General features: G+C 32.1%; 2 protein-coding genes across 4 annotated transcripts in view; one reads left to right on the forward strand and one right to left on the reverse strand.

Moving 5' to 3' along the window:
* Positions 1-3,102: 3,102 nt before the first annotated feature.
* Positions 3,103-20,372, forward strand: LOC145321643 (calcium/manganese antiporter SLC30A10-like). The gene is made up of 17 exons (XM_080163131.1): positions 3,103-3,205; positions 4,917-4,994; positions 6,199-6,285; positions 7,096-7,146; positions 9,371-9,458; positions 10,664-10,714; positions 11,538-11,610; positions 12,408-12,446; positions 13,279-13,318; positions 13,598-13,649; positions 14,006-14,039; positions 14,506-14,624; positions 15,805-15,875; positions 16,325-16,393; positions 16,659-16,718; positions 16,838-16,906; positions 19,065-20,372. The coding sequence occupies exons 1-17, from the start codon at positions 3,140-3,142 to the stop codon at positions 19,152-19,154; spliced, it is 1,137 nt and encodes a 378-aa protein (XP_080019257.1). The 5' UTR covers positions 3,103-3,139; the 3' UTR covers positions 19,155-20,372.
* A 448-nt stretch (positions 20,373-20,820) lies between these two features.
* LOC145321642 (uncharacterized) overlaps positions 20,821-26,019 on the reverse strand; it is a 42,021-nt gene continuing 36,822 nt past the window's right edge. For all 3 annotated transcript variants that reach the window (XM_080163129.1, XM_080163128.1, XM_080163127.1), the window contains 6 exons: positions 25,499-25,597; positions 24,515-24,702; positions 22,274-22,484; positions 21,820-21,876; positions 21,548-21,619; positions 20,821-20,998 (listed from right to left, as the gene is read on the reverse strand). In XM_080163129.1, the coding sequence (XP_080019255.1) occupies positions 20,903-20,998; positions 21,548-21,619; positions 21,820-21,876; positions 22,274-22,484; positions 24,515-24,702; positions 25,499-25,597 (723 nt within the window). In that variant the 3' untranslated portion in view covers positions 20,821-20,902. The remainder of the gene's footprint in view (positions 20,999-21,547; positions 21,620-21,819; positions 21,877-22,273; positions 22,485-24,514; positions 24,703-25,498; positions 25,598-26,019) is intronic.

The following is a 26,019-nucleotide window of genomic DNA, read 5'->3' on the forward strand; positions in this document are numbered from 1 at the left end:
CAATCCATAGAGTTAACTCATGAGAAAACTTTTGTTTAAGAAACTTAATTGAAGTTATAAATTAATCCTAATAAGGTTATGTGCCGAAGTGAAACTGCGAAGATACTGCGGATTTTCGGTAAAGTATTAACTGTGTAAATTGGTACTAGATAGTTATTGAATTCTTAGTAGGTTGACCTGCTTATTTAATAGCTACACTGGATCACAGAGAGAAAACGAAGTAGCGGGTTTCGTCGTATTTTCACTGTAGCCTTTCTCCTATTATTAGCCCCTTCAGTGAGGCTCTAACTCTGCGGGGACATTTACCTAACCTAATATAACCTATCAAAAGCTACTGTGAAAGAACGACGAGTTCCGCAACATGATTAGCTACAACTATAGAAAAAAGGATGTATTATAACATCCAGAAGTAAGAAGTATATGTATGGACAAACCAGGGATAAGGGATGGGAAACGTAAGAAAATATTATTCCAGGCCTATTTTCCAACTAGGCCTAAAAAACTAGGGATGACGCAGTAGTTAGATTTGAAAACTATGAACAATGATGAAATAGCTATTATATGAATGCAAAGAAAAAAGTATAGAATAGAATTCAGGTAGTTGATTTCACCAATCATAAAATATAATAAAAACTTTCCAAAGAACCAATATGTTAGTGGCTTTAAGTAGAATCCCGTTATTACTTCGCCAACCCCCCCCCCCCATTTAAAAAAAAAAAATTTTTTGAGATGGTTAAATCTGATTTATTTTCAAACATTTTAAGGGGGGATCTACTTCACCCCAAAATTTGTATTTAGAAATAAACACCGCTTTAGCCCCCCAGCTTTAATAAATAAATTAAGTAGAATTGAATAAGTACATGGGTAACATTCTATCAACTAATTGTTCCATAGCATACATATAAATTAAGAATTTTTTTAAAAATTTATTTTACGTTAAATATTAACAGAAAAGTTCAATTAAGTGTGCAATAATTTTTACCAAAATTAATGAAAATTTTTTTTTAACAAAACACAGTACACTTTTATTTACATATTGAACTAGTTTTGTATTTGTAATCATTTAGGTGGGTTATTAATTCCACATGAAATGTAACTTTTAAATTGTCTAAAGACATGAGTTTTTTACATTGTTCTAAAGTATAAAATGTTGAATCCTACTCAGTCTTCAAAAAACGATCTCTCAATTTATGTTTTGCTATATGGACATTTATTAATGTGTAGATTTAATAATAAGTTGATGTGATTGAACGTCATATATATTGTTGTCATTCTGATAGCAGAAACTTTCCATTGTTGTCTTTCTAATAGCAGAAATTTATGTTTGCTTGAATTAATTTAGCCAATAATGAACTGGGGGACGCGTTTGTTATTAATTAATTGGTTAATGCTAAAAGCAAGTTTCAGGCTATTGGATATTGGCCTACAGCCAATGAGGAACTGGAGGAAATTAGTTGATTTTATAGGCAAAAAAGAAAAGTTGCCCCATCACTTTTAAAAGGAGGCTGAGACCTAATTTTCGGCCAGGTTTCCCATCCCTTATCCCTGGGACAAACGGACAAAGTGAATTATGTAATCATAGGAGAGAAATAAAATTTGTAAAAAGAAAGAGAGAAAGATGTAGCATTACCAAAACTTCACCAAAAATTTCATCTTTCTGTCTTTTATAGGAGCTAAAAAATGTGTTTTGAGTTGGGAAAAAATATAAAAATGAATAAAATCTTTAGAAAAAAAATCTGATAATATGACCTTCATTAACTTATCTTATTTGAAAACAAGTCAATGACTCTAATAATAATATTATTATTATTATTGTTTTATTATTAATATTTACTTAAGAATTAACATTACTGTAAATATAAACAAGATAAAGATAAATCACAATTATAGAAGCTCTTTATAGTGCTTATTAAAAAAAATTATTTCATAACATACAAATGACTAATGTTAGGTAATTTATCAGACGAAATTAAGAATGGCAGTCCAGTATTTATTTTAATTGACCAATGGTAGGCCAATATGACGTCATTTTTTACAGACTCTATAGAAAGCTTCGCAGTTATGACAATAATACTGAAATATTGCTATATTTTTCTACATGATATTTATCTGATAGTATGATTTTAGGCGCTTTTTTACCAGCTGTGCGTTCAAGGCAAGCTTTAAGGTTTTGGTTATAACAGTCAAATCCTATGCTAGGTTATGTGAATTATATTCTTTGCTGAGGTTACTCGTCTTAGGAATCAATATTAAAAAAAACAATGGAATGGTATAATTATATCACATGAAACATTGTTGTCTTAAAAGCTAAATAATAATGACATTTAATGAAGTTTCTGATTAGAATTATAGAGAAACTAACATTCATATTGCAAGTTGTAGCAGCTAACAGTGCTTAATAAAAAACGACGTCATAAAATACAAATGACCAATGATAGACCAGTATACGTTGTAATTGACCAATGGTAAAATGTATACGGGCCTATCATTAGAATTTGTATTGTATGATGTCATTTTTTATTAGGCACTGCAAGCTGCTTCTGCAAAGTTTAAAGAACGTTAAAACGATTTTAACATGCTATATAGGCAGACCCAATATGCAGAAAAGCTTCGCTTAAAATAAGATAAAGAATTGACAAGTACTAAGTAGTCCTTGAATCAAAATAGAAATATTGTTTTAAATTTAGTTTAGTTAAATCATATCTTTGAGCTGATGATTGTATAATTACTTTAACTTAATGTATCGAATATCCTATGATATAATGTAGTAAGTTTTTTCTCGTGTATTCATTCGAATCCGATGGATAGGAACCGGTTCTTATCCATACGAAAAAACTATGTCTAGCACCATATTATAACCAGTTTTCTACGAATTTAAAAATGTACAATCATAAGATTAAAACCAGATTTTAGCCCGTGCCTTCGGCCTATTTTTACTAGGGGCCTCTAGAAGGTACCTTCTCTCAAAATAGCTAAGAGAATCTGTAATTTAGAACCATATGGGTTCAGCATTTAACGAGATACTTTGGTACAAACAAATATAAATTACTGATATTTTTAAATAAGAATTTTGAATTATAAATGACAATTATTTTCAGATGATGCATTAAATTGAAAAGGAAACAAATAAATTATTAGAATGTTGGACGTGGTTGAATACTCGGTGGCTTTAGAAAACAAACCAAAAGTACATCGGAAACAAATTGTAAGTATTCAGCACGCAACACATGTTCTATAACTCATCAACATGTAGTAAACACTTTTATTGAGAAATAAACCAAAGCATGCTTGAAAAATTGGCATCAATTTAAAGGCCGCCTGCAAGAACTACCACGCTTTAACTGCTGAAAGACTGCCACAAGTAGACCCAATACCCCAAATGTAAAGCCTTCAGCTTCAATAACAAAAAAGTTCTAGGCATTTCAAAATAGCATTTTATGACAAAAATAAGCTTATAATTTTGTTTCTAGGCCACGTAGTTTAATTTCAAAATTTCTAACATTAGCATTGAAATTTTTCAAAATTTTCATTGTACTTAAAACGTCATTTTAAAATCCTAGAACTTTTTTGATATAGAACCTGAAGGCTTCAAATTTGGGGTATTGGGTCTACTTGTGGCAGTCAAAGCGTGGTATTTCTTGCAGGCTTCCTTTAAATTATGGTATCTTCAAAAAAGTGGTATAAAAAAGGTTTGTCTGTTTATGTATAACAATTTCTTGCCTTGCACAAATTTGAAGATATAAGGGCTACCTTTTTAGTCACACTTTTTAATACTATGGTAAACGCTTATTATAACTACTAGAGGCTGCATTTATGTGTATTTTAGATTTATAAAAAAAAATAGCTTAATACCATCACAGGACCAGTAGGTATATTCCCTGAAGAGTAGAGCCCAATCTGTTCTGTGGTTACTGAGATCTTAAGCTTCTGGCAGACAGGCAGATAGATAGACAGACATCGTTCTACTTTGTATTATAGATGATGTATAATTCAGGATGTTCCATTGAAATGGTTATTGGTTATGTCTTGTGAGTGCCATTTTAATAACTTTCTATAATTTAGGATGTTCCATTGAAATAGTTATGTCTTGTGAGTGCCCTTTCAATAACCTTCTATAATTTAGGATGTTCCATTGAAATGGTTATGTCTTGAGAGTGCCCTTTCAATAACTTTCTATAATTTAGGATGTTCCATTGAAATGGTTATGTCTTGTGAGTGCCCTTTCAATAACTTTCTATAATTTAGGATGTTCCATTGAAATGGTTATGTCTTGTGAGTGCTCTTTCAATAACTTTCTATAATTTAGGATGTTCCATTGAAATGGTTATGTCTTGTGAGTGCACTTTCAATAACTTTCTATAATTTAGGATGTTCCATTGAAATGGTTATGTCTTGTGAGTGCCCTCTCAATAACTTTCTATAATTTAGGATGTTCCATTGAAATGGTTATGTCTTGTGAGTGCCCTCTCAATAACTTTCTATAATTTAGGATGTTCCATTGAAATGGTTATGTCTTGTGAGTGTCCTTTCTGGAACTTCCTATAATTTAGGATGTTCTATTGAAATGGTTATGTCTTGTGAGTGTCCTTTCTGGAACTTCCTATAATTTAGGATGTTCTATTGAAATGGTTATGTCTTGTGAGTGCCCTTTCAATAACTTTCTATAATTAAGGGTGTTCCATTGAAATGGTTATGTCTTGTGAGTGCCCTTTCAATAACTTTCTATAATTTAGGATGTTCCATTGAAATGGTTATGTCTTGTGAGTGTCCTTTCTGGAACTTCCTATAATTTAGGATGTTCTATTGAAATGGTTATGTCTTGTGAGTGCCCTTTCAATAACTTTCTATAATTAAGGGTGTTCCATTGAAATGGTTATGTCTTGTGAGTGCCCTTTCAATAACTTTCTATAATTAAGGGTGTTCCATTGAAATGGTTATGTCTTGTGAGTGCCCTTTCAATAACTGCAACTGCTGCGGAATTAGTTTTAGCCCAGGTTAGACTATTTAAAAAATCTATTATTCTCTCATCTATCTGTCTATCTATTCAATCTAGCCATAAATATGTTTATCTTGTATCTAGCTATCTATCTGTCTATCTATTATGGTATACAGCCATCTATATGTCTTATGGTATCTAGCCATTTATCTGTTTATCTATTCGTGTATCTTGCAGTCTATCTGTCCATCTATTAATCTATCCAGCCATTAAGGTATCTAGCTGTCTATCTATTTATTCAGGTTCTTCTAACAAATTCATTATGTAGCCATATATCTTTCTGTATATTAAGATAACTAGCCATCTATCTGTCTATCTATGAAGGTATCTAGCTATTTATCTGTCTATCTATTTCGGTAACTAGCTAACTATCAGTCCATCTATTAATCTATCTAGCCATTAAGGAATCTAACTGTCTTTCTATCTATTTAGGTTCTTAGCCATAAATATGTCTATCTATTAAGGTATTTAGCCATTTATCTGTCTATCTATAAAGGTATCTAGCCATTTATCTGTCTATCCATAAAGGTATCTAGCCATTTATCTGTCTATCTATTAATCTATCTAGCCATTAAGGTATCTATCTGTCTTTCTATCTATTTAGGTTCTTAGCCATAAATCTGTCTATCTATTATATATTAAGGTACATAGCCATGTATCTGTTTATATATTAAGGTATCTAGCTATCTATCTGTCTATCTATTCGTGTATCTAGCATTCTATCTGTCTATCTAGCCATTAAGGTATTTAGCCATTAAGGTATCTAGCTGTCTTTCTATCTATTTAAGTTCTTAGCCATTAATATGTCTATCTATATAGGTATCTAGCTATCTCTCTGTCTATTTATCTGTCTATCTTTAAAGGTACCTAGCCATTTATCTGTCTTTCTATTAGTGTATCTAGCATTCTATCTGTCCATCTATTAATCTATCTAGCCATTAAGGTATCTAGCTGTCTTTCTATCTATTTAAGTTCTTAGCCATAAATATGTCTATCTATTAAGGTATCTAGCTATCTATCTGTCTATATATTAACTTATTAAGGTACATAGCCATGTATCTGTCTAACTATTTCGGTAACTAGCTAACTATCTGCCTATCAATTTTATTATGTATCCATCTATCTGTTTATCCTGTATCTAGTTATCTATCTGTCTATTTATTCTGGCATCTATCCATCCATCTATTTTTTAATCTATTTAGATATGTCACAGTATAACCCTGCTAGTGTTGGTTCACCAGAACATCTACAACTCTATTTCTTTCATTGTCCTATGCCTGGCTTGTAAGGTAAATTTATCAATTTAAACAAGGATGACAGAATCCATCAAATCTGTACACACAGTAAAAGGTTTGAATTAAAAGAAAATAAATACATAGTTGGTGCAGGGATTTTAAGGGATAAGACAATGGACGATAATTTATATGAAATGTACATCCCATTCATGACAAACAAAAATGAGGAGATTGAAACTGTTAGTTTGAACCAACCAATCAAAATAAATGTAACCTAGTTCTAAGCCAACGAATGAGAAAATTTGTTTATAAAACTTTGGGTTACAATCTACCGTTCTTCCCTAATTATGTGGCAGATTAAGTTTTATACTGTATCAACTTACATAATATGATTAGGCAAAGATAATAATTATTATTTTCAAGTCAGCAACAGTTCTATTAAATCTAACATTAAACTAATGGAATAGAGGGGACTAAATAACTGTATGTCCACAAGGTGGGGACCCTTTGCTGACTTGGGTCTTTTAATATCAGCCAAAAACGTCGAAAATATTAACATACCCAAGTCACTACAAAAGAACATAATGCAATTTGCTAGCAGACTAAAAAGGGTCCCCATCACTGGAACCAGGTAGTTGTCATTCAATAATATAACACCTAAATAGTTTAATTTGTAGAAGGACAAAGTGTCTCAGAAGTCAGCCATGTGACGTAATAAAAATGAAGGAGATGAGAGGAGATGTTTGAAAGAAAACCCCTTAAAAAGGGATGAATCATCCCTTATTTTTATGACGTCACATGGCTGATTTTTGAGACACTTTATCCCCCTACTTTTTATTTGATCCTAATTTAAATTTGTTTTAGTATTCTAAAGAGGCAAGTCTGAAGAATACTTTTGGCTGGCACAGGATGGAGGTAAGATTATGTCCGATATGGCATTGAAACCGATCAATATCCGCTGGTTTAGAAACGGTTCTTCGTCATGCTGAAAAATCGTGTATAGCATCGTATTTCAGACAATTTTGCACAAATATTAAATAAAAACAATAGAATTGATACCGGTTTTGTAAGCACAAGCCTTCAGCCTCTCAGGGCTAACAAAACTGGTTTTAATCTTATATTTTTTCTTTGTAATATCCGCGGTAAGCTGTCTATAATACAATGCGATACATAACTAATATTGAATTATGTTATTTCTGAAGCAGCCCTTATATTTCCTTGAGGGGATAATCGGCTGTTTATTACACTTGTCCCCAAAGTTTTATAATAATGTTTTCTTATTCGTTGCCATAACAACTTTGGGAATTTTATTGGTTGGTTGATTAAGTTTAGTGCTAAAGCGTTTCAACCACTCATTTTAATCTACATGAGGGGTAATTTTGTGTATCATCATTGGGGATGTACATCAGTTTATCGGCCATTGCCTTATCCCTTTAAATCCCTGATAAAAGGGATTATTTTAATTTTTCTGTAAAATTTTATTGTATATTAATATTATAATTTTTATAAAAAACTTTCCGTGACGTAGCATAACTTTTTCAATTATATTATTAAAACAAGGATGACAACATCCATAAGTAGCGAAGCTCACGCATATTAACAGAAGTCTAAAAACAAACTGGAAAATAGAGTTCTTTTGCTTTCTAACTCTTACCTAACTCTTATAGGAATCATCATGCAAAGTTTTAAATCGATAGGACAATTCTAACATGTCTAAATTAACAAAAGAGCTATCCAAAACCTACGGACGTTCGGACGGACTAAATTTGATGATATAAGCCAGAAAATTTAGAAATCCGAGCCAAAAACACTAAAGATATTTGGTAATATGTGTAATATAAAAATAGCCAAAAACCTGCTAAAAAGCAATCAGACCGCTATGGAGTTTTATAGTTTATGATATGAATGTTTTCTATCTTTAATAGGAACCGAGAAAATCACGTTTCTAACGGACGGACATGACAATGGACGATCATTTTAAATTATTGAATATCTTCTCTACTATTAGAAAATTAACAATCGAAAAATTTCGGAATAAACTAAAATTCAAATGTCAACTGTTTTCAATTAAAATTTAAGTACATTGTTTAAAAAATATCAAATATGTTTAAGTAGAATAGAAAAAAAAGGTTTAAAAATTAATCAGTAATTTAATTGATAAATTTACTTATTACCTCTTTATTGGTTTTGGTTTAGTTGATTATTGCATCGTATTATAGACAGTTTACCGTGTATATATATTTTGAAAATTTGTTTTATTAAAACCCGTTGTGTTACACATCCCCTCTTTGTCTAATTCCGATATGAACCCACCCTAATGTACATCACCAATGAAGATACACAAAATATCCCTTCTGTAAATTAAAATTAGTGGTTAAAACGTGTGAACACTTAACTTTATGAAACAACTAATCAGAATTCAATGAAGTCTTTAAAGTTTTTTCTTAAAGACAACGAATAAGAAAATGTATAATTATAAAAATTTGGGGACTAGGGTAATAAACAGCCCATTGTCCCCTCTCTCTCTCTCTCTCTCTCTCTCTCTCTCTCTCTCTCTCTCTCTCTCTCTCTCTCTCTCTCTCTGACAAGTACCACAGCACAAAAATATCATAGATGGACAAATATGCATTATAATAAAGTAACAGGATCTCTATGTGTTTGTTTGTATGTTTGTACCGAAGGATCTCGCTAACCGCCGAACCAATCGGGTTCCCCTTAACAGAATAGCTTTTCATAGGTCCCTGGAAGGTTTATATCTATTTTGGGGGAGGGTACCACCACCTTCCAAAGAGAAAATCTATTTTATTACGAAGAGACTTGAACGCAACATAGAAATGTAGCGTAGAGACTTAAAAAAAAACATTTAAAGTGCCACTAGAGGCCTCCAGGGGCGTAGCCGCTAGTAGATTATAGAGCTACAATAAAAAAAAAGTCATAAAAATGGGAGAGAATATTAGAGCAAATTATTTTTTCATTACAAAGTAAATTGTATACTAAATCCTTTTTGGGAAAGGGATCAAAATCAGAAGTCTATCTTAATTAGTCACCTAGACATGGAGTTATGGACTGACAGACAGAAAGGAAAAGTAAATTATAGAATAGCTTCGCTACTAAAAAAAACTATTACAATTATATTAAGGTTGTTGGTTCAATATTTTCGCTGGTATTTTTGTCCTCTCTATGTTTCGCCACCTTCATTGAGGCTATTCAGACCCTGTTCCATTCAGGTAAGTTTTTTTAACGTTAATTTCTTGGCTAGTGTTTAAGATAGATGGCTAATTCTCCATATCAACGCACACTAGTACTCTAGAAGATGTTTAGTGGTCATAAGCAGAGAGAGAGAGAAGGGGGGGACAATGAGCTGTTTATTACACTAGTCCCTAAAGTTTTATAACCTTAAGGGGCGATTTGTTTTTTTCCATAGTAGCTTTTCTCCTATTTCTAGCCCTTGCGGGGGGCTCTAACCCTGTGGGGCCAATTGCTTAACCCTCTGGGTCAATCACCTAACCCAATATAACCTAACCTAACCTAAAATAACCTTTCAAAAGCCATTTTAAAAATACGACGTATCTTAAATAGCAGTATTGAAAATCACACTGCTCTCAAAATCTTACTGACTGACGGGCTTATTGAAAGGACGGACAGACAGACTTAGTAAATCAAAGAGTGGCTCTACTGCTAAAAAAGTACATAACAACTGGCATGAAATAATTTTTTCTCGTATTCATTCGAATCCGGTGGACAGGAACCGGTTCTCATCCATACGAAAAAACTATGTCTAGCATCGTATTATAAACCGCTTTCTACGAATATAAAAATGTACAATCATAAGATTAAAACCAGCTTTTTTACATTCTATATCCGCGGAAAACCGTTTATAATACGATGCGAGAAATAACTATTCTCGTATTCATTCGAATCCGGTGTATAAGAACCGGTTCTCATCCATACGAAAAAACTATGTCTAGCATTTTATTATATCCAGCTTTCTTCGAATATAAAAATGTACAATCATAAGATAAAAACCAGTTTTTTAGCCAGTGCCTTCGGCACCACGGGGCTAAAAAAACTTGTTTTAATCTTATAATTGTACATTCTATATCCGCGGAAAGCTGTTTATAATACGATGAAAGAAATAACTATTCTCTTACATATTTTCTTATCTTAAATTTGTTGCTTAATGTTTTTTTCTTATTTGAAATCATTTTCTTGCAACATTTTGATATGAAGTACAAAATTTCAAATGATTATAAAATCAAATACAACATTGCATTGATAGAAAAATAAATGCATACCATTTTCTTATACGTTGGCTCAAAAACTTCGGATACTTTGGTTTTTTATTAGTATCTTAAATTTTACTTTACTCATAAAGTAGGGTAAATTTGTTAATCATCATTAGTAATGTTTGACTGCAATGTGCTTAATTTAGATCATCTTGATACAATGCATCATCCGGATTGGATTCTTCTTACTCTAGCAGGTAATTTAGTATAATACTAATAGAAAACAATAAGGTTTTTATCTGTACTTACTAACCAGTGCACCGATCGGGTTCTCCTTTTTTGAGAAGTTTCTCCTGGATAGTTTTTATTTTATTCTTCGTGGAGCTAAAGGACCTTGGTGCAAGGGGTGAAGCAATAATTAGAATCTTGATAGTCAGATACCTAGTTTACTAGATCAATATGGACAGAAAAAAAGGTTGTAAAAGTTAGGTCATTGAGACAAAGCTTAGGTTAAAAATTTTTGATCAACTACAGTTCATGGTAAAATATTCCTGGTAACGAATATTTCCAGAAATCTATAAATTTTAAAGGCTGCTAGCTGCCAAACGGCTGAACGTACAGATCATTCCCGCACACCGTTTTAAGCGACATAAGAAGGCCTACAAACAATCTGGATAGCCATAAATCAATAATGCACAATTATCTCGCAGTGCAGAAAAATGCGCGAAAAAGACCTATTTTACGCGTTTTTTCTTAAGCGGAGCTCTCCCTGTGCATCATTGAATCTTAGCTAGTCCAGATTGTTTGCAGGCCTTCTTATGCCGCTTAAAACGGTGTGCGGGCATGATATGTACGTTCAGCCGTTTGGCAGCTATTTTACCATGAACTGCAGTTGATCCAAAATTTTGAATCTGAAAGTCACATAAAAAATTGAAGGACCATAGCAAGAGGAAGAACCTAAAATAACTTTTGAATTGGATTAAAATCTAATTTCCTTCCAATTTGTAAATTATTTTGATGAAACACTTTTATTTCTACTTTATAGAGAATATATGTACTTGAATTGATTTTAAATTTTAGGACATTTTGGAATATGGTGTGTAATATTCTGTATCACTGGAGGCCCTTCTCATGTGCAAAATTATGCTGTCAGGTATATAGATAGATAGTAAAAGCGATAAATAGTTAGATAGACAGGTAGATAGACAGAAAGATAGACATACAGACAGACATACATATATTTTGGAATATGGTGTGTTATATTCTGTATTACTGGTGGCCCATCTCATGTTCAAAATTATGCTGTCAGGTATATAGATAGATAGATCAGCCGATAAATAGTTAGATAGACAGGTCAATAGACAGAAAGATAGACAGACAGTCAGACAGACAGTTAGACAGACAGTTAGACAGACAGTCAGACAGACAGTTAGACAGACCTACATTTTAGAATATGGTGTGTTATATTCTGCATCACTGGTGGCCCTTCTCAAGTTCAAAATTATCAGGTCGATAGATAGATGGAGGGTGACAGACGGACAAACAGACAAACAGACAGAAAGAGGACAGGCAAATAGAGGGACAGACAGATAGAGAGACAGGCAGATAGAGAGACAGGCAGACAGTCATACTAACAGACATTTTGGAATATGGTTTGTCATATTTTGCATCACTAGTGGGTAACCGACGGACATACAAACAGACATTTTCAGGCACAGGTACAGACAGATATATAGATAGACAGATTGACACTCCGTCAGATAGACAGATTAAAATTAGACAAACTACATTAACTTTCAAACGACCAAGCTAATAATGCTTTATTCATACATCTTTATTTCTTAAGATAGTGTATTTTTTAGAAAAATAGGCTGAAAAACTTAATGACTTTGAAATATAATAACTTTTAAAGAGAAACAGACACAATTATTTGTAATACTATTTATTAAGGCCATCCAAACCTAAAAAGGAAGAAGAGGAAAAAGCAAGGTAAGTTCTTTTCTCGTATTCATTCGAATCCGGTGGATAGGAACCGGTTCTCATCCATACGAAAAAAACTATGTCTAGCATCGTATTATATCCAGCTTTCTACGAATATAAAAATGTACAATCCAAGTTTTTTTAGCCCGTGCCTTCGGCTTCTCGGGGCTAAAAAACTGGATTTAATCTTATAATTGTACATTCTATATCCGCGGAAAGCCGTTTATAATACGATGCGAGAAATAACTATTCCAGTATGGCTTTGAAACCGATTAATATTCGCTAGATTAGAACCGATTCTCAGTCATACTGAAAAATCATGTATTGCATTACAGACAATTTTTTGTTTAATTATCTACAAAAAGCTGTCTGTCATACTATTATTATTTTAGATTAGTTGTTAGTAAAGTTAATATGAACACAGTAAAAGTGTCGGACTGATTATGACGTAAAAAAGAAATTAGCCAATGAGAGGCCACTATAAATTTTACCATTGGTCAAAAATGGCCTCTTATTAGCTAATTTTTTTACGTCATAATCAGTCCGACACTTTTACTGTGTTCGTTAATATTACTAACTTTCATCCAAGATAATGTCTTTGAATGAACCATACAATAAATACTCATTTAATGGCATGTCTTTTTATTTATAAACCAACTGATGATTTCTTAAAATTAAATGATGAAACACTGTGTATTGGACCTATCAAATAAAAATAACATTATTAAATAAACTGTGTTGATCTGTCCTACAAACCAAAATGCAAAATATCTTTTGGAGAAATTTTAATAGTTAACTTGTTTTATTTATAAAACAAACCATTTATTTATGCTAATTTTAGTTCTCATGGAATACGTAGCTTCAAGAAGATATTGATGAAGGTAAAACATCTTTTAAAGGATAATTCTCAAAAACAATTAAGAAATATAGTTTGTTGTTATGTTATTATCAAACCAATTAAAATATTTGTTTCAGTTTTTTCTTATTAAATTTTTATTAATCAATTCTTTCGTTTTTCTTCCTTTTTCGCATTACTTAATTTTTATTTCTTTTTTTACTTTTTGTCACATCTGCAATAACAAAAACATAAAGTATTATAAAAAAAAAATTAGGTATTTATAAGATAGGTTAATCTCTATCCTATTTAACTTGTATTTAAGGTGAAAGTTGGCGAAATATGTCGAGATCTGCAAGGATTGTTCTATGTTTTAGGTAAATTTTATAATTTTTATATTTTGGAAACATTTTGATCTGGAAAAATCATTTTTAATTTTATATCTCAATCAGTTTAGTAGTTATTGAATTCTTAAGCTTCAAACAAACCTAACTACTTTATATAATAGGTATAACGGTTATAATCCTAGGGGCCTCTAGGGGCACGTAAATTGTTTTGTTTTCAATCTATTGAGAGGGTGGTGGTACACTCCCCTAAAATAATTATAAACCTTTCCATGACCTTTGAGAAGCTACCCTGAAAAGAAGAACCATATCGGTTCAGTGGTTAGCGAGATCTATCGGTACACACAAATATAGATCCTTTTACTTTACTATAAGGATTGCTTTTTCAGTGACATGCTGTCTCATCAAATTCAATGTTTTGAGGTAAAGATTATCTTTTTACAAGCGAAGCTTTTCTATAATTGGGGTTATACGTCCGTACGTTATATCTTCTCGTTAATTAAGACATGTCAGAATTGTCCTATATATTTCAAACTTTGCAGGATGATTCTTATAACGATTTAGAGAGCGTAGCAACTCTATTATCGTTACCAGAAAGTCCGTATGTCCATTTCAATATGCCTATTTTTAACTTTTTGACAAAAAATTTTCTAGTATGATATAACTATCCCATAAAACTGATTTTTAATAATGATTCTTAATTATTGATTTAATCCTGAATTTACGCAATTTTGCAACAAGTTTATACAATTTTATTTTCTTTCTATTTGTCTGATATTCAAATTGACTTTATTACCAACATAAACCGGAATATATTTTAGCCAAAAATCACAATTTAATAAGATTAAACACATTATATTATATCTATCTATAATCTATTTTTATTTAGAGAAAACTTTACAGTGTACGTGGATCCTATAATAGGAATAATCTATGTTATTTCTCTTCTATGGTCCAGCTATTCTTTGGCATTAGATTCGTCTAACATTCTACTTCAGACTATACCAGGTATACCTGTCTATCTATCTATTAATATATATTCTATTGTTGAGCAAAACCTTGGCATTAGATTCTTCTAATATTCTACTTCAGACTATACCAGGTATACCTATCTATCTATCTATCAATATTTATTCTATGGTAAACTATTGCTTGGTCATTATTTTTGTGTTACTAGAGTTATGAATTATGAAACAAAAAAAATTTCTTGCTATATTTAATAATTTATAATAATCTATTTTCTTGTTTTATCTATAACAATATTGCCTAAAAAGACTCCAAAAATATGAGTAAAAAATGCTATAACTTAAAACCTAAATTTTGTATTACACTTTTGTATAAGTTTCTGTTAGTAAAAAGATACTTTTGCTCAGTTACTTTTTCAAAACTTTAGCTCTAAAAATCTTCGTTGTTAATGTAAGTAAAATTTAAAGTTTTACATATTCTTGTGTGGAAATAGATAGAGAACAACGGCATATGCTACTTGTAATGATACATTAAGAAAAAATGGCTGTATACCCAAAAAAAATACTTTTTTTGTGGGTCTTTCATTATATCTAGCTGGTTTTCTACATATCTATCAATATTTCTTTTTAAAAGCGAAGCTTTTCTATAATTAGGGTAGGTCCGTCCGTCCGTACGTCCGTCACAGAGAGTTAGCTCTTTCCGTTAATTTAAACAGGTTAGAATTGTCCTATCGATTCCAAACTTTGCATGATGATTCCTGTAGTAGTTAGGTACAATTTAGAAAGCGTAGCAAATCTATAATCAATACCAGAATGTCCGTACGTCCATTTGAAACATGTAGATTTTTAACTTTTTTGACAAGACATTTTTGTATGTTAAAATTATCCGATTCTTCTGATTTTTTGAAAACTGATTCCTATTACAACAAGGTACAATGTTATAAGCAAAGCATCTCTATAAACAAGTCCCAAAAAAGTAAGTATGTCCTTAAACAGTATCATCTATTTATGCAGTTTTGCAACAAATTTACTAACAATATTGTTTGTACTGATGCATTAATATTCTGCTAATTCAGTTCTAACAATCTACAAGTGTTAATGTTCGTTTGTCCTTCCATTTCAGAGCTTCGCTTTTATGGATGTTGTCATCCTTGTTATTTCTATGACTATATGATGTTACTTTAATATAGATTTCGTTTAATGATAAACATTTTAATATTTAGGAAATGTTGAGTTTGGGTTGCTAAAGAAAGTGCTGCTTGTCAAATTTCCTGATATACTCAGCATCCATGAGGTTTTTATACCATTTTGACAAGAAGCAGCTTATTGTGCCTAATAAAAAATGACGTCATACAATACAAATGACCATTGATTGGCCAGTATACATTGTGATTGACCAATGGTAAAATGTATACTGGCCAATCATTGGTTATTTGTATTGTATGACATCATTTTTGTATTAGACACTATATAAGCTGCTTCTTTTATAAGGATTACTATGTACATAAGTAGCTAGGATTTTATAAAAGTCCCCAAAGTCTGCCAAAAGAGAGAATGTGTTTCTAAAACTTTGGCAACCAGTTTAATTTACATTCCATGTTCCCCTTAATCCTGTTAGTAAAGGGGCTATAAATTGATGTACATCACCAATAATGATCATCAAATTAATGATTATTGGTGGAAAAGTTAACACACTGTAAGTTTCTACTACCTAATTAAGATTTAATAAAATTAAAATTCTAGATGCATGTGTGGACTCTAAATCCTGGAAATCTAGTCTTGTCAGCTCATGTCAAATATAAGACACAACAGGTATGATAAAAGTAACTCTAACATCTAATATCCTTTGTTGTTAATGGTTTTCAAAACTACAAAGCTACTTTAAGATTCAAAAAGTTGTTCTGTTTATGGTGAAACATGTCTCTAATCAAATTATTATGGATCTTATTTAAGTTTTTAAATTAGATTTACAGATTAATAATTAAGCTTATACTCTTTGGTGATATCTTTAAATATTTAAATGCTTCGCTACTTATGGATGTTGTCAATCTTGTTTCAATAAATTTTCTAATTTTAGGCATATTATGAGCTACAAGATCAAGTTGAGATTTTCTTCAGAGAACATGACTTTAAAATGGTAACCATATCATTTAATATTTAGTTAATTTTAAAAATTTGTGTTCTTTGATAAATTGCTACTTAGCTATGGACTTTGAACTTTTTTTTCATTCTGATAACTGAATCCTCCTTTTTTAGGTGACCATACAGCCTGAGTTTCAAGATGAGTGTGGTATAGAGGATGGTACATGCACATGGTCATGTCTGGTAAGTTACTAACTATATTTCTATATACTATAGAGTAGAGAGTGTGGTATAGATATTTGAACATGTACATGGTCATGTCTGGTAAGTTACTAACTATATTTCTCTATACTATTGAGTAGATAGTGTGGTATAGAGGATGGTACATGCACATGGTCATGTCTGGTAAGTTACTAACTATATTATAAAGTAGATAGTGTGGTATAGAAGATGGTACATGCACATGGTCATGTCTGGTAAGTTACTAACTATATTTCTCTATACTATAGAGTAGATAGTGTGGTATAGAGGATGGTACATGCACATGGTCATGTCTGGTAAGTTACTAACTATATTTCTCTAAACTATAGAGTAGATAGTGTGGTATAGAGGATGGTACATGCACATGGTCATGTCTGGTAAGTTACTAACTATTTTTCTCTATACTATAGAGTAGATAGTGTGGTATAGAGGATGGTACATGCACATGGTCATGTCTGGTAAGTTACTAACTATATATCTCTATACTATAGAGTAGATAGTGTGGTGTAGAGGATGGTACATGCACATGGTCATGTCTGGTAAGTTACTAACTATATTATAGAGTAGATAGTGTTGTATAGAGGATGGTACATGCACATGGTCATGTCTGGTAAGTTACTAACTATTTTTCTCTATACTATAGAGTAGATAGTGTGGTATAGAGGATGGTACATGCACATGGTCATGTCTGGTAAGTTACTAACTATTTTTCTCTATACTATAGATTAGATAGTGTGGTATAGAGGATGGTACATGCACATGGTCATGTCTGGTAAGTTACTAACTATTTTTCTCTATACTATAGAGTAGATAGTGTGGTATAGAGGATGGTACATGCACATGGTCATGTCTGGTAAGTTACTAACTATATTTCTCTAAACTATAGAGTAGATAGTGTGGTATAGAGGATGGTACATGCACATGGTCATGTCTGGTAAGTTACTAACTATATATCTCTATACTATAGAGTAGATAGTGTGGTGTAGAGGATGGTACATGCACATGGTCATGTCTGGTAAGTTACTAACTATATTATAGAGTAGATAGTGTTGTATAGAGGATGGTACATGCACATGGTCATGTCTGGTAAGTTACTAACTATTTTTCTCTATACTATAGAGTAGATAGTGTGGTATAGAGGATGGTACATGCACATGGTCATGTCTGGTAAGTTACTAACTATTTTTCTCTATACTATAGATTAGATAGTGTGGTATAGAGGATGGTACATGCACATGGTCATGTCTGGTAAGTTACTAACAATTTTTCTCTATACTATAGATTAGATAGTGTGGTATAGAGGATGGTACATGCACATGGTCATGTCTGGTAAGTGACTAACTATATTTCTCTATACTATAGAGTAGATATTGTGGTATAGAGGATGGTACATGCACATGGTCATGTCTGGTAAGTTACTAACTATATTTCTCTATACTATAGAGTAGATATTGTGGTATAGAGGATGGTACATGCACATGGTCATGTCTGGTAAGTTACTAACTATATTTCTCTATACTATAGAGTAGATATTGTGGTATAGAGGATGGTACATGCACATGGTCATGTCTGGTAAGTTACTAACTATATTTCTCTATACTATAGAGTAGATATTGTGGTATAGAGGATGGTACATGTACATGGTCATGTCTGGTAAGTTACTAACTATATCTCTATATTATAAATATAGAGTAGATAGTGTGGTATAGAGGATGGTACATGCACATGGTCATGTCTGGTAAGTTACTAACTATATATCCTTATACTATAGAGTAGATAGTGTGGTATAGAGGATGGTACATGCACATGGTCATGTCTGGTAAGTTACTAACTATATTTCTCTATACTATAGAGTAGATAGTGTGGTATAGAGGATGGTACATGTACATGGTCATGTCTGGTAAGTTACTAACTATATTTCTATATACTATAGAGTAGATAGTGTGGTATAAAGGATGGTACATGCACATGGTCATGTCTGGTAAGTTACTAACTATACTTCTCTATACTATAGATTAGATAGTGTGGTATAGAGGATGGTACATGTACATGGACATGTCTGGTAAGTTACTATCTATATTTCTCAGTCAGCTAAAAATTTTATTATGATATTGTACCTTATGAAAAATTTTACTTTCAGGGCAAGAATTGTTCCGGGTTGACATGTTGTAACACAGCCAATGAAATAGAAACATCTAGTCAGGCAGATTCTATCTCAAGACAGGAATGAGTTTTCTCGTATTCATTCGAATCCGGTGGATAGGAACCGGTTCTCATCCATACGAAAAAACTATGTCTAGCATCTTATTATATCCAGCTTTCTACAAATATAAAAATGTACAATCATAAGATTAAAACCATTTTTTTTGCCGGTGCCTTCGGCACCCCGGGGCTAAAAAAACTAGTTTTAATCTCATAATTGCACATTCTATATCCGCGGAAAGCCGTTTATGATACGATGCGAGAAATAACTATTAAACTACATATGTAAATTAATTTGTACCTTTTTACATTCTTGTGAATTTATTTTCGAATTTTCCAGACGGATTTATATTGCGAGTATAACCTCCACCGTTAAGTTTAACCTCTATAGGCACCCCCAAAAATTTTGGTAAGGTATTGACTCTAAGTCCCTAGAAGCCTTTAGTCAAAACCCCTTCTCTCTTAAAAAAAAATAATTTTTGCTACTGGTACAAGTAGGAGGGGGTTGTAGGAGATATTGTAGAAGAACTACACTTTAAAAATGTGAGATTTCGAAAATATTTCACATGAAGGAATCAATTCATAAATACAAAATAATATTTTGATAATTTTTTGTAATATTTTGTATATTAAATTTAAAATCATTTACACATCAATGCACTGTTTCTGTATATATGTTATGTTATACTTTATTTCCCAAATTTTTTTTTATTACGTTTATATGAAAAGACTGGAATACTTATTAGTTTTTAGAAGCGAAGCTGCTCTGTACTTTTTTAGTGATGCATAGTTGGGCGGTCTGTTTTTTTTACAGAAATCATCATAAAAGTTTTTTATCGCATCTTATTATAAACACTTTTCCGTGTTTATTTGACAGTTTTGTTGGGCACGAGTGGTCGTATTTTATTTTAATATTCGTAGAAAATTGTCTGTTATTCGATGCTATGCATCAGTATGGCAAATTATCTAGTTCTAATTCACTAGATATAAATCGGTTTCGAATTTGTACTGGAAAACTATTTAAAATTTACCCTTCTTCATTTAAATTACATATTTTATACTGAACTTTATGTTGTACATTTTCTTAGCTGAAAAACTACGTTACAATTAGACTATGTTTTTTTATTAAGACATTATTTTATGTTTTTACTTTTATAATTTATTATCAAAAATATATAATACAATTTAAAGTTTGTAATAATTTGCAAATATTTTTTATGTACAGTTTAAATCAATTAAAGTTTTTCAATTTTTTTTGTTTTGTTTTAAAGCTATTTAAAATTTAATTTGTGCCATGTTTAGACTAGATATGTAATGTGTTTTAATCTATATTGCAAATTTTGTTAATTTTGAAGTTCTTTGGTCTTAAAAATTGAATACAAAAAGAAAATACATAATCATAAATAAAAATACAAGATATAAATGTACAACAGTAGCACAGCTACTTATTTTAAGCACCAATTTTCAGCACATTAACAATAAATAGGTAACAATTAATATCAACAGTTTATTATGTTTTTTTTTCAAATTAGGCCAAAAAAAATAAATAAAACACATTTTATGAAAGATTTTGAAAATGAAAAAAAATCTGGAAGACTATCTTACTTACTTGAAATTTTATTGCTCTGTGTTAAGCATATAACTCAAATTTCAGGAGTTTTTTAAACGTACACATCAAGGTGTTTTTAAGCAACATGTTGTAAAGGCATAATATACATGGAGGTTGCGTGATTTATAATACAAATTGCTTACAACATGTTAAAGAATTCAGAGATCCTATTTTGTGTGTACAGCATCTTGTAGAACTGAGTCGCCAGGATTTTCCATGACTTCCATGTGTTCAACCTCCTCCCCAACACTTTCCTTCCCATCCTGTGAAATAAAATCCATTCAAACTTTTTACTTAGCAAAAACAAGGATGACAATATCCATAAAAGCGAAGCTCTAAAACCAGATAGTGGGATAAACATTAGAGTAAAACACTAGAGGGGAAAGGGGTTAGATAACTGTACATCATTTTCCCAATGACCCTTTGCCAATTGTGTCTTTGAAAATCAACATTAGCGTCGGGAATATTATTACAGCCAAGTCGATAAAAAGAAAAGAAAGGAATTTGTTAGCAGACGAAAAGGGTCCTTATAAGGGGGATTCAGGTAGTTGTCTAGTTATACATCTATATTATACATTTTTGGATAAACGAATATTATCATTTGAATTGTGTCAGAATATAAGAATATAATATATATAAATTTGTTGCAAAAATCAAGCGTAAAGAATGATTAATTATTTTATACCAAAAAATTTATGACAGAAAAGTTTAAAATATATTTTTGAAAGAACGTATAGACATTTTAGTTATACATCTGCTACGCTTTATAGATCGTACCTAACTGCTACACATTTACTAGGAACAATTTTTACCTTAGAATTTTCATTTGATTCTTGAGGAGACTTGATCTCTGGTTCTCCCTTCTCGTGAAGCTTCATATGGAACTGGAATAAAATATAAGTAAGAAGATGCGTTATTAAGAATACCTTCAGATTCTATGCCAAATGCATAATACTATAAAGCTTTTCAAATTTAAAGTTTTGGCATGTCTATAAAAAGATATGTTTTAGATATTTAAGTACATGACATTCGCAAAATATAATGAAAAGGTTCTTAAATTAATAGACATTTAAAATTGTATTACCTTAATGAGCTTCTTTGGAATAAATTTGTCGCAAGCAGTACAATGATTGTATAAAACCTGAAAGTTTAATCGTTATTGAGACAAGATGTATTAAAAGTATGTAGCTATCAAATTATGATGGAGAGGAAAGGGGAAATCGACACTCTACTTTAAATTTTAGTTTCAAAAGAAAAAAATATAATATTTTTTTTACCTATTGGGGGAAGGGTGATTTTTCTTTAAAACTGAACTGAGAGGAGGGCATTATCGGTTCAGCTATTAGCGAGATCCTTCGCTACAGACAGAAATTCATCCTGTTACTTTCCTATAAGTATTGCTTTACCCAGAAATAAGGTATAACCAACAAGCAAAATAAATCTAAAATAATATTTGGGTGGCAGATGTAAAGGTTGTTAACTAAGTGTTGACCCCAAACAACAGCTGAAAATCACTTATAAGTTTCGTGTTTCTTTACCTTGTGTTTAACCTTGCAGTGTTTAATAATTGCCGCCATCCGCAGTTCCTCGCCGCACTCTGGGCAACCGCGCAGCGAGCTAGACGTAGTCGCCTCGTCCCCGCCACTCTGCTCTTCAGATGGTCTGGTGGGGCTCGAACTCTCCACCTGGCCACCGTGGATCTTTCTGACGTGAATGTCGATAAACTCGGTCATGATATAATCTCCACATCTTAAAATTATGTTTAATTAATTAATATTTTTCATCAGAGGTTTTTGTTGTATATGTAAGGTTTGTGCTGGAATAAAAATAATTTGTAATCAAGTATCTATAATACAAAGTAGAACGATGTCTGTCTGTCAACCGATTAGGCTCTACTCTTTAGGAAACTTTTCATTTAAAATATCAAAAAAATGTTTGATTAAACCCAGTGCATTACCTTTTGGGACAATGCCCCTAGAGGCTAGGGCGAGATTAAACCCAGTGCATTACCTTTTGGGACAATGCCCCTAGAGGCTAGGGCGAAGCCGCTAGTACTTTGAAAAGTGACAATAACTGACACCTAATAGACACATTCTTTACTATTTTTACAACTAGTTTCTTCGCCCCTAAAATTGAGGTTGGATTACCCTCATATATTTTTCATCTAAAAGAGATAAAGATGAAAAAAATTGGGGGTGGGTAATATTTTTGAGAAGGGGTGCCACCCCTCCAGTAAATAGCTTTAAAACACTATATGACCTGTAGGAATATTCCCTAAGAAGCACAACTACTCGGGGTATGTGATAAGCCCTGGTATATGATTGTCCTTTGTACTTAGAAAACTTGTTATTTGATAAGTAAATTGGGTTAATGACTTTCATGAATATACACTATGATTTTTTTATGAGAACTTTTTTTAAAGCAATTTTACTTTTCTTATGGTTATCAGAATTTAATGATTAATAGCTTATTTTCTTCGTTTTTTAAGACAATCAAATGAACAGCAAAAAATATTTCAGTTTTTATTTAAAAAGTAAAGTAAAATCTAAATTTCAAAACTTAGTTGTCAATTCTGATAACTATAAGTGGAGTAAAATTGCTTTTTAAAAAGTTCTCATAAAAAAAACACACTGTATCAGTTTATGTTTAAGTAACCATTCCACACAAATTACCCACACAAATTAAAGCGAACATTCATTAAGCATAATAAGAAATGAAAAAAAAACATTTAGCAGTAAATGCTTTATAAAGCCTAAAAAAGCGAGTACCGCCTAGGCATTAATTACTTATTCATTTATAAGATTTCTTTTTTAAGCGATTAATTACTTTTTCCCAAGTATTGGTTTAGATGTTTTTAAGTTAAATTGAAAGATTTGCATTTTGACTTAATGTTAATCAAAACATCTTTTAGAGATAAGGTAAATTTTTATTTAACCCAAATTTGTTACCAAATGAATCAATTAGAAAATTGAGTATTTTTTCGTCTTTATATCAGGATAGAAAATTAAATACAAAATTGTACATGTACCCAACCCGCGACCGTGGCTCAACACCGTCGCCCGTCGACCGTCGTCGGGGAGGTGATAGGTTCGAATCTCGGCTTAACACCGCGTCTTAACTAATGACGTTAAAAATGGTTCCTACTGCTACTATGTTAGGTGCGCGACATTAATAGTCAGAGTAGGGGGAATGCCTTGGCCCAAAACAGGCGTATTTCATTACCATACACAGTTAGGACTTCTCAGACAAAGGTCGTGCAATCAAAGGGTTGCTTGTCTGATGGGTGTTACTTAACCTAATACCCCGGGTGTTTGGACAGAAAAGGGGACATTTGGCTCTCCTTGGTTATCCTGGGTTGTTGTACCATGTCATGGTCAGCATCTCCGCCCGTATGAGGTAATTGACGAGGTAGTTATAATGTTAATATTAATAAATTTTGAATAGTAGGTTCAAAATTAGCAACCAAATTTTAACGAATAATTTTAATCTGCAGAAGGGTTATTTAAGCTTCACTAAAATGTATAACCCAATTGGTAAGATGGTAGGCGAGATCTTTAAGTACAAAAACATTTATATCAAATATAATAACGTTATATTAATCGTAGACTTTGAAACGTTTGGTAGTATTATTAAATCATGATGAGTTGGCTTGAAATTGCAGTATCTGAACTTTTTAGCCATTGATTTTAATTGTATAGAAGGGTTAATTTAATTTTAGTGAAGCTTGACTTGTGGTGAACGAGATCTTAAAGGACAAACAATAAAACTTTTATACTTACATTTGACACTCTGAGTAGCCCTCATCCTCAATATCAATTTCATCCTCCTCCCCCGCTCCTCCGTCCTCACCCCCTTCCTCCCCGTCCCCATCCTCCAGGATGACGTCATTCTCGTCCAGGTCGACAGTCAGCGGCTCGTCAGAGTAGTCTTCGCAGCTCAACTCTCGGCTGCAGTCTTTGTCCACCTGCTGAAATATGTAACTCATAAAATTAAGGGTTGGAGAACTTGAGAGTTTTTAATCTAAGAGACTTGAACTTTTTACTGAAGACATCTTTTACATATAGCATAAATTTCCATGGTTTGTGTCAAATGTATACTACTTATCAACACTAGGAGAACTTTGAGTGAAGAGGAATTGAGGGAAAATCATCATTTAACCTTTTGGTTTTCATTTCTCTTTAAAGAAAGAACTAAAATTGAATGGGTATGTTTTATCGAGGTGTGAATTTTCTAGGGAAGGTTAATGTTACCTCCCCAAAACACTAAGCATTGAGGAAGCTTCACTGTTAAGGAGAATCATATTGATACGACAAGATCTTGAGCAAAGGAAAGACAGACACAATCCCTATTACTTCTACACAAGAATAAGCATAAGTAATCAAAATCGGAATGGAAAAAATTCAATGATACATTAAATTTAAATTTGAACATAATGAAATAAAAAATTATGGCTTGATTTATAAGGTTTTAAGTTTTGAATTAATAGGACGAGGTTTCAATGGTCCTACGACAAACGCAGGAGTCCCAAACGTCGGAGTGGATACTTAACCTAACCTAACCTAATTTAGACAATCTTATAGATTTTAAAATGCCTAACCCATGCGTGGGGCTTATTTGTACATTCATATCTTAACCTAACCTAATCTGTATAGAAATACTTAATCAAATTAATGTTTTAACACTCCTGCGTTTGTCCACTCCGACGTTTGGGACTCCTACGTTTGTACTAGAACCGTTTCAATGAGTAGAAAATGTAAACTTACAATATCAGATTCATCAGCCACGTGACCCTCAGTAGCACCCCCTTCATCTCCTTTCTCCCCATCATCCACCATGCCAGGGTGGGCATTCCTCAAGTGTCTCTGAATAAATATAAGGATTAGGAAAGAAAACCAAGTAGCAGGTTTTCTCGTATTTTCACAGTAGCTTTTAATGGGTAATTTAAGGTTATGTAAATGTTAATGATTGCCCCGCAGGGTTAGAGCACCCGCAGGGACTAAAAATAGGAGAAGAGCAACTATAAAATACGATGAAACCCGCTACTTTGTTTTCTTTCAATGATCCAAATATAAGCATTAAACACTTTGTTGTATTCAAACTGCTACAAAATCAAAATTTTTGTTTTTTTTGTTAGACCGTAGCTAAAATCTATTTTATGCATTCCGTCCATTGCAATGTCCGACAATTTAGTATAATTATTTTTTGATTTGATTATTACTTTATTACTTTATGTCAGGTTGGATCATATTATTATGGGTACTGGGTAGTCCTGCAGTGTTATGAA

The sequence above is a fragment of the Acartia tonsa genome, chromosome 6 (genome assembly GCF_053477335.1).
Source record: "Acartia tonsa isolate MP-2025a chromosome 6, ASM5347733v1, whole genome shotgun sequence".
Taxonomy (NCBI): domain Eukaryota; kingdom Metazoa; phylum Arthropoda; class Copepoda; order Calanoida; family Acartiidae; genus Acartia; species Acartia tonsa.